We start from the raw sequence: 14,033 nt of genomic DNA, 5'->3' as shown, positions 1-14,033 counted from the left end.
GAATATATAAAACTGTTACAAATAAACATTCGATGAAACCAAGTATAATGGTAAATAAATAGGGAATATCAAAAATAATGTTAAAAAGGGCAAAAATAAATAAGACATGTTTAACATGAATTAAATTTATATGCAGAAACTTAAACTTCTCTGAATTATCCAGGAGACAATTCCACATCTTCGTCCTCAATTTAGACTGGAAGTCTAATAAATGTGTGTAGAAAAGTAGTAACACCTGATGGCCGAAAATAAGTGTGGCATGCACGTGTGTTTCCTCTCCCTGAACCAATACTTTGCAGAACCACATGTTGCTATAATTTCACCTGTAATCCACTGGGGTGTGAACCACTTCGAGTTATCGGGTTGAAATATCTAGAGTTTAGTTTGTGTGTCAATTCTTCCCTACAAAATAGTTCAAATTCAATAAGAGTTGATGGAGTTTAGATGTTTTGAGCTATTTAACTCAATCTGTCCTCCTTCACCTTTTAACTAGCTTTTCGCTGAAGAAGAAAAGGAGCCCCACAACATGATACCTCCACCACCGTGTCTCACTATGGGAATGCTCTGTGCAGAATACTGTGCAATGTTAGCTTTCTGTTAGACATGCTAAGTAGACCAGTTATAGTCTCGACTGGCCAGAGCACTTTTTTCACATGTTAGTGTGCTCCCAAAAGGTCCTGTGTAAAAACTATGCCTTTTAGTCTCTTTAAACATTGGTTTTATTCTTACCAAGCTTCCACGGTCAGGTTGTTTGAGCAACAGCTTGTTTTTTTTTTTTTTTTTTTTTTTTTTTTTTTTTTTCCCAGTGTCCTGTCTAGCACTATGGCAATAGGAATTGATATCTCAATGCCAGATGGAGCTCGACAGATTTTGCTTTTACAAGTGGAGCAAACAGCTTTCGCCATAGTGCTCCACTTGATTTATGCTTGTAAATAGCTTTATTATGATTCCTGCAAGGAGAATTTCAAATTATATGGACATGACAATGGGAGAGTAAAGGAAGAACAAAAAGTGAAAGAAAAGAAAAAAAAAGAGTAGAGGTGAAAGAAAGAGGAGATAAAAGGAAGAGAATGATAAAATGTCCTCTGTCTGCTCCATCACCTGGAAAGAGACACAAAAAGAACAGCACAACCAACAGACATTAAGCAACAGATACACTCTTATTACACCTAGATGCCATTGCTTAATCATATATATTAATATGTAAGCTGACATGTGTAATGTGATATTTGAAAAAATAAAGTGACACAACATAAATAAATAAATAAATAAATTATAAGATTACTGTATATAAGTGAACACTTAATACCTGGGACCCAGCACCAGTGGGAGATGTGAAAGTGCACTAGTTTAGGTGAAGATTATCCAGAAATAGCTTGATAGTGATTGTGGAGAACCAAAGACCCACCTTCCCCGAGCACAGAGGCAGGCGTCAGGGGACCCGTAACCCCAGACTCCCAAAGGGGTCCCTAAAGCAGGTCGCCCAGGAGGGGCCGACACAGGATATCTGCAACCCCCCCCCCCAAGGAAGGAGCAGAGACGACCCCGAGGAAATCCCCCAGCCACCGCAATGTCGACGCCCTCAAGAGCCGCGGAGACGAGCCCGTGGGCTCCGCCGGCAGCCAGCCCCGCTGAAGTGGTCCCGGCCATGGGCCCTGAGGGCCAGAGGCCCCAGGGGCGCCCCGCCCCCGCGACGAGGGCCCCGGCCGCCCCCCGGGGGGCCAGGCCCCGCGAAGAGGCCGCCAGGAGCGGGCCGGCGCACGCCCGGGAACCCGCCCCAAACCCGAAGCCAACTAATGCGCCAGGGGGCCAAGGCGCCCGCCAACGAAGTGGAGGAGGGCAGGACGTGGCGGGATGGGCTCCGCACCTAGCGGAGACTTGAGATGTTCTTGGGAGAGGGAGCGGACCACACCCATACCTGAAGAAAAAAAAAAAAAAAAAAAAAAAAAAAAAAAAAAAAAAAAACTCATTCACCCCATCCCTCCCTTGTGCCCCACTCGCCACACACAGAAAAAAAAAAAAAAAAAAAAAAAAAAAAAAAAAAGACGCTGTACACACATTCCCACATAACACTCACATCCAACACTGACCAAAGGGGGGGGGGGACAGAGCAACAGCTTGTTAAAACCGAGCTGTGAATTTCAGCAGCTCCTCCAGAGTTACCTAGGCTGCTTCTCTAATTAACATGCTCCTTACACTCTCCACTCAGTTTAGGTTGACGTCCATGTCTTGTTAGGTCCATTCTGTCTAATTTATGTGGTTTTATCGCAGAAATGTTCAGTATAATGCATCAGAGTTTGATGTTTTAACATGACAAAGCTTGTGAAACTCCATGGGGTGTGAATACTTTTTCTAGACACTGAAAGAAAATGGTAGCACATCGTCTCTACATCATCAATAGACACGATCAACACTGGATGCAGCTTTGGTGCAAAAGGATAAAAATAAATACCCAGACGAGGATAAATGTTTAATCTTTTTTTACACCAACTCTCCACTAGGTGGCACTCTTCATGAGAATCAGCAGAGCCTCTGAGAGGAGTGACAGTCGTTTCTATTCAGTGCCATAAAGCTGGTTTCCTTCTTCAATAAAGCTAACTTACAAACATTTCCGGGTATAAGGATGAAGAAAAGTGCCATGAAACCATCGTCTCTCAGCAAGTCAAACTGCTCCAGTTAAAATTCACTTCAAATCATTTCAGAGACGGCTGAGTGGGAATAAAGATTTATACGAGCAGCAAATACAAAGTGTTGCTTTTAGCTGGCAATAGTGCCATGATAGTTCATGAGTCTTCACATAGTATATAGTAACCTAATATCATCCAAAGGTCCAGAGAAATGAAAAGTTATGTTCATACTAATGTTATCTTATAGTTATTTCAGATAGATTTTCAGAGGTTTCAGTCATCCTTTTGCGTTGTGGTGCGGCCTCTGCTGATGAGGCCGTCGCTCTCAGACTTGTTCCCGGTGTTTTTCCTGTTCGAATCGTTGGGTTTCTCCTCTTCCTCTGAACTCTGTTCAGTACAACTCTGTTCCATGCCTGCGTTGTCCTTTGTTCTGTGTTTTCTTTGTATGAGAGATCAGGGAAGTTAATGTTTGGTGGAACTGACATCAAGTGAGGACTTACTGTGTTGCTTTCACACAAGAAGAAGAATTTTACCTTTTTTCCTTCACAACATAGGATAAAACAAATAGTAGATAGAGCCAGAACTCCAAGAACTTCAAATACCCCAAGAACTCCTAGACCAATCCAAAGTGGTTTCAAGTCTTCTGGGGTACCTGGAAGAATGAGAAAGTTGCTGAGTTGTGCTCTTTCAAAAAGCAAAGGCACCTGACCATTTTAGATGCTCTCATATTATTTTGTTTTAAAACAATAATTATTCATTATTTTCACGGCTTCCTTTGATTTTAAATATTTTATTTCTTTCAGCTGTTGGGTGAACGAAAATAAAATAAATATTTTTCTATTCTCAAAAGACTGAGAAAAAAGGTTAATGTTTCCCGTGTTACCTTTCAGTGAAGGTAAAGTTGTTTATTTTAAGGAGGGATGTTGGGTGATTGTTCTAAACTCTCATTCTTATTTGCTGATTATTTGAAGAAAAAAATGACTAAAACCATTTGAGGCAGAAAGAATAAAACAGAAAAACAAGGACTTAGGTGACTGCATGCTGGTTTGCTGACATGTGCATATTGATCACTGTGAAACTGATCAGATTTATAACCTACTGATTCTAGATTACCGTATTTTCCGCACTATAAGGCGCACCGGATTATAAGGCGCACCTTCAATGAATGGCCTATTTTAAAATTTTGTCCACATATAAGGCGCACTGCATTATAAGGCGCATAGAATAGACGCTACAGTAGAGGCTGGGGTTACGTTATGCATTCACTAGATGGAGCTGCGCTAAAGAAAATGTCAACAAAACAGTCAGGTAGGTCAGTCAAACTTTATTTATAGTTTACAAACCAGCATTATGACAAATCCGTTTACTCCCAACATGAATGAACAGCTGTTTTATGTGATGTGGTATTTCGTTTATCTTTTAACAACAGCAGGGTATAACATGTAGTGCAACATTTATATCACATAGTGGAGGGGAACTTTTCCTGGATTCAATAAACACGTAAAAAACAGTCTGATTCTCTTACGGTAAATCAAACGTTAGTGCTATCACAATATAGCAACACTCGAAATAGTGCAAAGCAATAACAATATATAACGTTGCTGAAACGTTAATGTCACACAACACAACACACAAAATAAACATGTAAAACTCACTTTATCAAGTTATTCCGCGAATCCCTCAAATTCTTCTTCTTCAGTGTCCGAATTAAACAGTTTGGCAAATACAGGATCCAACGTGCCCGGCTTCGTCCCGTCGGCGTCGTCACTAATCGAGTCAGTGTCGCTGCTGTTGTCTAGCAGTTCAGTGACAATTCCTGCCTTCCTGAAAGCTCGGACCACAGTTGAGACTGATATATCATCCCAGGCATTTACGATCCACTGGCAGATAGTGGCGTATGTCGTCCGGCGCTGTCTCCCTGTCTTGGTGAACGTGTGTTCGCCTTCTGTCATCCACTGTTCCCACGCAGTTCGCAGTCTAGCTTTGAATGCCCTGTTGACACCAATATCTAGCGGCTGGAGTTCTTTTGTCAATCCACCCGGAATGACGGTGAGTGTTGAATTAGTGTGCTTCACTTGTTTTTTGACACCATCTGTGATGTGGGAGCACATGGAGTCGTAGATCAATAGGGACGGAGCTGTGTGAAAAAAGCCACCCGGCTTCTTCACGTAAATTTCTCTCAACCACTCGCTCATCTTTTCTTCATCCAACCATCCCTTCGAGTTAGCTTTGATGACGACGCCGGCTGGAAAGTTTTCTTTTGGCAAGGTCTTGCTCTTGAAAATAACCATGGGTGGAAGTTTATTGCCATTAGCCTGGTGACAGGCTAATGGCAATAAGCCACAGTGAAGGAGGACTTCTCATTCCCTGTGGTGCGAACATTTACCGTGCATGCTCCCGTTTTATCCACAGTGCGGTTCACAGGAATATCGAAGGTGAGTGGAACCTCGTCCATGTTGGTGATGTGCTCTGGCCGGATCTTTTTTTCAGTAATGTTGTTTTTGCAATATGCGCGGAAAGTGGCCAGCTTTTCTTGGTAGTCTTTTGGCAGTTGCTGTGAAACAGTAGTCCGTGTGCGGATGGAGAGATTACATCTTTTCATGAACCGAAAGCACCAAGAAGGACCGCCTTTAAAATCGGTAATGTTAAGTTCGCTTGCTAGCGCTGTTGCCTTCATTCGAATAGTGATTGTACTGACACTTCTACTTGTTGCTCTCTGTTCAACAACCCACTGTTCGAGTTTGTCCTCCAACGGCAGCCATCTCGCCTTGTTCCCTCGGAAACTCCGTTTCGTTTTCTTTACTTGGCGCAGGTCGTCTTCTTGCTTCCTCCACTTCCGCACCATTGATTCGTTAACGTTAAATTCTCTGGCTGCTGCTCTATTCCCGTGTTCTACTGCGTGACTGATCGCCTTGAGTTTGAACTCTGCGTCGTAGGCGTGTCTCTTAGTAGGAGCCATTTTGGGGTCTGTACGTAACACACAAATGGAATGAAACGGCGCCTCGCGTAGTCATATATCCCAGCATGCACCGCGCGCTTCTTCTTCTACGGGGGAAAATGAAGTCAGCGGCTGCTTACCGTATTGGTCCATATATAAGGCGCACGGGATTATACGGCGCACTGTCGGCTTTTGAGAAAATTTGAGGTTTTTAGGTGCGCCTTATAGTGCAGAAAATACGGTAACAATGAATAGATGTCCATTTTCGTTGGGTTTGTTTTGACACTACTTACCCGTTAAAGGAGCTTTTGTTGAGGGAACATCATCTCTAACTGTAAGATAAAAAGGCAAAAATCTTGGTTAAATAGATATCTGCAACATCCGTCTCCACCAAGTGTGGATCCCATCCTCCCCCTCAGGCTCCCCTCCATTGGCAGGCGCCTTGAGCCTTTGGTGGATTGGTGGCCTTCTGTATCTGGGTGTTGGCTGCTGCTTTGCAGGGCCTGGGCTCTGTCCGGGCCCCGCTGGGTGGGCGGGGTGCCACTGGGCCTCGGGTCTCTGGGTTTATGGCTGGATCTGCTCTGACATAATTGGCTGCCACAGATTACGCAGGCTCCCCCTAATGGCGCCACATCTATTTATATCGGCTCATCGCGCCCAATTCTGGGGCTATTTTTATCCTCAAAATGGACCATAAAAACATTATCAGGATGGAGGCTTGGTGTATATAACCTTATTTTATTAAAGGCTTTTTGGTTTTTTGTCTTTTTTTTGGTCTTTAATGTGGCTATATAGCTTTAACGAACACCCAGCAGCCAATCAGAATCGAGTATTCACCCAGACCATGGCATAACCATAGGTGACTGATGGAGCCAACCCATTTTAAATCTCTGCTGCATGAATCCTTCCTGTAACATTGACATATTTAACTGTGTGGAGAAATAGCTCAGTGCTACTGAGACCTACTGACTGCACTCACCAGAGACTGTGATCCTGGTCCCCGCTGAACCAGAACCAAAATCAGTGTCCACTTCACACAGATACAGTCCAGAGTCTTCAGTCCTCAGTCTGGACACATGGAGTCTGATTCGTCCTTCTCTGAGGACGTCTTTGTCACTCTGGACTCGTCCTGAAAACTGTTCATCCTGAGACTCTGACACCTCAACACCATCATGGACCTGATACAGGATTAATTCTTTACTAGGAGTTAACAAGCTGCAGAGGATGAACAGATCTCTCCAGGATCCATCAGGTGTGGTGGTGAAGGTCCACTCCAGAGTGATGCTGTGGTTCTCCTCTGCCTGATAGGAGCTCTGTGTCACATTCACTACAAATGTTGCTGCTGAGGAGACAGAGAGGGAAAGAGAGGAGCAGACACACTGAGAACTGGAACATGGGAGTCTTTAAACTACATCTCTAGAGCTTTCTGTCCCATGATGCTCTCTGTGCTGTCAGAGCTCTGCTTGATGCTCTTCAAGTCAAACTGCTTGATCAGATGCAGCTGGAGGATTGAAGTGTTCCCTTCACTGACAGACTTTTCACTGATTATTGATGGATTTAGACTGAACAAAGAGAAGATGGAAACTGACCACAGAGACATGAGTTGAGGATGATGAGCAGCAGGATCCTGCAGATCATCTTCTCCCTGTGAGAGGAGACAGAGGAGGAGAGTCAGCAACACATCAGCTCCAGCATCAGCAACACACAACCAGCAACATCTACAGTCTGACTTTATCCAGTCTCCAGATTGTCTGCTCTGGATTGTGTCCAGAACAGAACATTCTGGACACGTGAAACAAAGTTCTGCTGGCTGGGCTTTATATTTATACGAGCAGCACATACAAAGTGTTGCTTTTAGCTGGCAATGGTGACATGATAGTTCATGAGTCTTCACATAGTATATAGCAACCTAATATCATCCAAAGGTCCAGAGAAATGAAAAGTTATGTCAATATTACTTGTTCCAGATAGATTTTCTGAGGTTTCAGTCATACTTTTGTGTTGTGGGGCGGCCTCTGCTGATGATTTCAGAAGACTTGTTCCCGGTGTCTCTGCTGTTCGAATCATTGGGTTTCTCCTCTTCTTCTGATGACTCTGTACAACTCAGTTCGATGTCTGCGTCTCTTTTTTTCTGTTTTTTTATTTGTATGAGAGATCAGTGAAGTTAATGCTTGCTGGAACTGACATCAAGTGAGGACTTATTCCATTGCTTCTGCACAAAAATAAGAATTTTACCTTTTTTTCTTTACAACATATGATAAAACAAACAATAGATAGAGCCAGAACTCCAAGACGTCCTAGACCAATCCAAAGTGGTTTCAAGTCTTCTGGGGTACCTGGAAGAATGAGAAAGTTGCTGAGTTGTGCTCTTTCAAAAAGCAAAGGCACCTGACCATTTTAGATGCTCTCAAATAATTTTTTTCAAAACACTAATAATCATTTTCACGGCATACTTTGATTTAAAATGTTTTTTTCTTTCACCTGATGGGTTAGTAAAAGTAACTATTTTTCTATTCTCAAGACACTAAAAAAAGAGTTAATGTTTCCCGTCCTTCAGTGAAGGTAAAGTTGTTTATTTTAAGGAGGGATGTTGGGTGATTGTTCTAAACTCTCATTCTTATTTGCTGATTCTTTGAAGAAAAAAATGACTAAAACCATTTGAGGCAGAAAGAATAAAACAGAAAAACAAGGACTTAGGTGACTGCATTCTGGTTCGTTAAAATGTGCATTTTGATCACTGTGAAACTGATTAGAATTAAAACCTACTGATTCTAGATTAACAATGAATAGATGTCCATTTTCGTTGGGTTTGTTTTGACACTACTTACCCTTTGAAGGAGCTTTTGTTGTGGGAACATCATCTCTAACTGTAAGATAAAAAGGCAAAAAGCTTAAATAAATATCTGCAACATCCGTCTCCACCAAGTGTGGAGCCCATCCCTCCCCCTCAGGCTCCCCTTCGTTGGCGGGCGCCTTGAGCCTTTGGTGGATTGATTTCCTTCATTGTCTGGGGCTGGGTGCTGCCTGCTGCTGACTGCTGTTTCACAACACCATGGCTCCATGGCTCTGTCGAGAACCTGCTGGTAGGACGGGGTGCCACTGGGCCTCGGGTCTCTGGGCCCATGGCTGGCTCAGCTACGCCATAGCTGGCTTGTCTCTGCTCTGCCCTGGAATGGGGGAGGCAGCTATCCCTGTGTTGGTCCCTCTGGGGCTCCGGTGCTCTGGGGGCCCTTTCGGACTTCTGGGGTTCTGGTTCCCCTGCCATCTGCCTTGGTGCTCTGGGGGACAGGTCTTTGGCTATAGAGCATTTTTCTTATGGATAAACCTTATATAGACAAGGTCACGCTCACAAACACCTACAGGTGCTTGGATCCAGGTGCTTACAGATTCACTTCTATACAGAACAACCCTAGCATTAGCATTAGCTGTCACTTTATACATCTCGTATTAAATAATACTGTACATTTTTCAGTGATGGTATCAAGGCATTGGTTGTTAGAAATAGTTCAGAGTTGTTCATTACTCTGCAGATTTTAAAACAGACTTTCTTTGTAAAATTTGACATTACATTTGATTGCAATTTAAAAGAAATGTAATGTAATTAAATCATTCCAAAAGGCTAGATGTGCAAGAATGTTCTTACCCAAAGTGCGGTTAATGCATTTCACGTCTTTGCTGTTTATCTGTTCGATACAGCAACAATATTCTCCTCCATCTGTTTTGGTCAGGTTGGTAAGGCTGATGGAAGCGTGTCCTTCTTTTCTCATCTCACTGATGTTATCAGGTATTCTCCCTTTTAACTCTTTCTTTATATAATTTACCCTATTTTCCTTAATTAAATTAATCGGTACGCCGTCTTTTCCCCAGTCTATCTCAACATCATCCAGATTATTAATGGAGAATGTAAGCGGGACGCATGGGAGAGTGACATTATTGCCGACCGCTGCCTCTGTTGGCTCATGCAATTTAAAATCCTGGGGGTTTGGACCTGCAATGAATAATGAAAGACGTTTAAACACACAACACAAACAGATAAATATAGAAAAATACAAATATAGAGATTAAAGGCAGCAGGATTAGTCTGAAAAAACTATAAATAATGCTGTTTGTCTGAATACTACCATCGTAGGTGAAACTCTCTTAGCTTCTCATTCAATAACACATTCAAACACAAAAAGTTAGTAAAATGCTGCAGGATAGTATTTACCACATTTCTCTCGATCTTCATTTTCAGTTACTCCTACACAAAAGGCTGAAAAGAAAAGGACTTGTTTCACTTAACTACTTAGAGACCTGGAGTTACAGATCTGGTTGTTGGAGACTTGGTAAAATTATTTGTCAATTTTGTAATTGACATAAAGTCCACTGTCTGCATTTTACAAAGCAAAAGTTTTTAACTATATCTGTAAAATGAGCACATGTTAATGATCCATAGCGCAGGCTTGTGACCCTCAGTACAAAAGGACAGCAATTTAAAGAACCAGACCAGCTTGGCAAGAGAGCAAAAAGATAGTCAGATAAAATCTAATGTTAGTATACACCATTGTATGTTTGCTTTAAATTATACAATTTTAGGAATACTTACCACAAATCATCAACAGCAGAGTCCCATTCTTCGTCCTCATTTTAAAGCAAAAAGAAAGCAACTTTGTTGTACTCCTGCTCCGTCATACACATACAGTCCTCTGGCATAAATGTTGCCAGATTTCCCGTCCGACATAGGTGAGAGATTTATTTTAGGGTAGGAAACAAATGTTGTCCCTGAATGATCTGACACTTTCAGGTGAACCAGCCCAACAAGTAAGTCTGGTTTGAAGAAATCCCGTAGACACGCCCTGAAGCAGCTGTCCAAAGTTCAGGCCCCAATAAAGTAATCTGTTACGTATAACACAACAAACTGACTCCAATCTGTTATGAGGGCTTTTAGTCTTAAAATGTAATAAAAAATGATACTATTTAAGAACATTTCTAAACAATAGATAAGACCAAAAACTAGGGTAAGAGAACCATTTTTCTAATTTCTTTTGAAATTTCAAATAAAAATATCCAAAACTTATAATTTTTTTATTAATAATACGTAAAATGTAATAATTTTATGTCATCTTTGTCCGTATGTGACATCAAAAACATTCATGACTTACTGATCTGAACAACATGGTGACGCAGTTTTAGCACATATTTTTCAATCAGGTAAAGAAAAGGATGAACTTCCAGGCTAAAAACTGTTCAGATTCACAGTAATTCTACCAAATTAGTTAATGAATGAAAAATTAAAACTCTTTCTAAAAATAACCCCTGTGAAAATTACATTCCTACTAAATAACGTTATATAATAATTTAATTATATAAATTGCATTGATTGTGAAGACACAAATGCCCGTCTCCCTAACCAGTAGGACAACACTTCCAAGATTCTGATGAGAAATGTTGTGCTTTCAGCTGGAAAAGACAAAACCAGACTATTTCTGATGTTGTATGAGGCTGCAGGCATCAGAGGGCTTTTTCTCACAGCAGGGGGCCCACAGTGTAAAACCTTACTACCCGGAACAATTAGTCTCTTTGGCATGCCGTTCGTCAACAGCAGCAACAGAGAGGAGAAGCTCTCTTTGTCCGTGGGCCCTCATGAAGAGACGTCTACACTGGGGAGACAAAGCCACCATGGACCCGAATGGGGTACGGAGACCCACAAACATGCAAGCTAAGTACTGTCTGCTTTCTGTGGATTGGTTCCTAGAGTCTCTAAAAGTAGAATGGGAGGCAGATCCTTTAGCCATCAGGCTCCTCTCCTGTGGAACCAACTCCCAGTTTTGGTCCGTGAGGCAGACACCCTGTCTACTTTTAAGACTAATCTTAAAACTTTCCTTTTTGACAAAGCTTATAGTTAGAGTGGCTCATGTTACCCTGAGCTATCTCTATAGTTGTGCTGTGATAGGCCTAGGCTGCTGGAGGACATCAGGGTCTAATTTTCTCACTCTACTGATTTCTACTGTTCTCCAGTTTTGCATTGCATTACATTGAAATGACTGTCGTCATTTCAGCTTTTAACTTTTTGCTCAGTATGAGGGATTGCAGCAAAGCCATGTACAATGCAGATGACTCTTCCTGTGGCTCTACGCTTCTCCAGGAGTGAATGCTGCTTGTCGGGACTTTGATGCAATCAACTGGTTTCCTTATATAGGACATTTTTGACCAATCTGTATAATCTGACCCAATCTGTATAATATGATTGAACTTGATTTTATAAAGTGCCTTGAGATGACATGTTTCATGATTTGGCGCTATATAAATAAATTGAATTGAATTGAATTGAATCAAAATCAAAGCAGCTGTGATCTTTCTAAGCTGTGCAGGAGAATGCTGACCCGGGAGCCGAGCCACACTCCTGCAGGAGTGCAGAGATCCTCACGCTGCGACCCACTTCCACAGGCCGAACGCAGACCACTGGAAACTCATGTGAAGGTTGCTAAGACCTGGTTTCCCGCATGGCCCCTGAGCTAGTCGCTTGCTCAGGGGCCACCAGCCACCAACCAGCTTCACCTTGGAACAGAGCTCTCCACTCTCACGGATTGACTGTGTGACACAAAGTCAATCAGAGCAGCAGGAAGAGCGATCAGTTATAAATAATTTTGGTCTTAACCAGTGCTGAAAGTAAGGCGGTAATGTCCTCACACCCATAGTATCAGTCCACTGCAAATCTACAAAGATCCGGCCGGCCCTCTAAACTTCCAGCTCATAGAAGGAGAAAACTGATCAGGGATGCAGCCAACAGGCCCATGATCACTCTGCATCAGGGGTGTCAAACATACGGCCCGCGGGCTGGATGTGGCCCGCCGAACAATGTAGTCCGGCCCGGTGGCTAAATGCATTATCATTATTTAAAAAAAAAAAAAAAAATATATATATATATATATATATATATATATATATATATATATATATATATATATATATATTTTCAGTGTCCTGTCTGGCAATGTGGCAATAAGAATTGTTGTCTTAATGCCAAAAAGAGCTCATCAGATTTGATTTTCACAAGTGGAGCAGTCCTGCTTTTGCCATAGTGCTCTGCTTGATTTATGAATGTGAATAGTTTTATTATGATTCATGCGGGGAATATCTCAAATGATATGGACACTACAATGGGAAAGTAGGAGAGGAAAGGAAGAACAAGACGAAAAAAAACAAAAGGTGAAAGAAAGAGGAGATAAAAGGAAGAGAATGATAAAACAATTATTGAAAAAAACATGTACTTTGTTTAATTTAAAATGTGCAGTTCCTGTATTGTCCACGAGGGGCGCTGTGTTTTAATTAGCAGATTAAGCTTCAGGTGTGGAAAAATTTAAATAATTTCTTAAATTTTATCTGTTTGATGTATTTTGTCATGTAGGACAGTGTTTTTAAGTTCCAAAAAATGTGAATAAATGTTTTTCAACATTGTACAATCACTTTGATCAGTTCTTATGCATAATCCACAAGTAAATGTTTGAGTAAAAGTATTGTTGAAATTGCACATACTTTTCTTAAAAACGCTGAGGTTATTCATAATATATTGTGTAAAGTGAAATTAAATTAATATAAAAATCAACAACAAGTCCACATTTATTAGTTCTATTTAATCTTGCAATGAGTTTACTCGTGTGGCCCTCTTGAGATCAGATTAAGCTGAATGCGGCCCCTAAACCAAAATGAGTTTGACACCCCTGCTCTGCATGAACTGCAGAGATCTACGGCTGAAAGAGGGGAGACTCTGTCCATAGGACAACAATCAGTGGTATACTGCACAAATCTGGCCTTTGTGGAAGAGTAGCAAGGAGAAAGCCATTTCTTAAAGATATCCATAAAAAAGTCTCATTAAAAGTTTGCCACAAGCCACCAGGGAGACACAGCAAACGTGTGGAAGAAGGTGCTCTGGGCAGATGAAACCAAATTCGAACTTTTTGGCAACAACATAAAACGTTCTGTTTGGCATAAAAGCAACACAGATCCTCACCCTGAAGACACCATCCCCACTGTCAAACATGGTGGTGGCAGCATCATGGTTTGGGCCTGCTTCTCTTTACCAGGGACAGGGAAGATGGTTAAAAGTGACGGGAAGATGGATGGAGCCAAATACAGGAGCGATGTGGAAGAAAACCCGTTGGAGTCTGCAGAAGACCTGAGACTGGGACGGAGATTTGTCTTCCAACAAGACAATGATCCAAATCATAAAGCAAAATTTACAATGGAATGGTTCACAAATCAACATATACAGGTGTTAGAATGGCCTAGTCAAAGTCCAGACCTGAATCCAATTGAGAATCTGTTGAAAGAACTGAAAACTGCAGTTCATAAACGCTCTCCATCCAACCTCACTGAGCTCGAGCTGTTTTGCAAAGAGGAACGGGCAAAAATTTCAGTCTCTCGATGTGTGAAACTAACAGAGATATACCCCAAACGACTTGCAGCTCTAATCGCAGCAAAAGGTGGCG

General features: G+C 41.8%; 1 protein-coding gene across 1 annotated transcript; it reads right to left on the bottom strand.

The window, feature by feature from the left end:
* Positions 1 to 2,773: 2,773 nt before the first annotated feature.
* LOC118558700 lies at positions 2,774 to 7,208 on the bottom strand. Its single transcript, XM_036129245.1, has 5 exons — positions 7,155 to 7,208; positions 6,545 to 6,907; positions 5,859 to 5,897; positions 3,161 to 3,279; positions 2,774 to 3,066 (listed from the first exon to the last, which is right to left on the bottom strand). Exons 1-5 carry the CDS (start codon positions 7,201 to 7,203, stop codon positions 3,019 to 3,021), a joined length of 618 nt encoding a protein of 205 aa, XP_035985138.1. The 5' UTR covers positions 7,204 to 7,208; the 3' UTR covers positions 2,774 to 3,018.
* Between the last annotated feature and the right edge of the window lie 6,825 nt (positions 7,209 to 14,033).

The sequence above is a fragment of the Fundulus heteroclitus genome, unplaced genomic scaffold, assembly GCF_011125445.2.
Source record: "Fundulus heteroclitus isolate FHET01 unplaced genomic scaffold, MU-UCD_Fhet_4.1 scaffold_149, whole genome shotgun sequence".
Classification (NCBI taxonomy): Eukaryota; Metazoa; Chordata; class Actinopteri; order Cyprinodontiformes; family Fundulidae; genus Fundulus; species Fundulus heteroclitus.
This window is presented reverse-complemented; position numbering and strand designations above follow the sequence as displayed.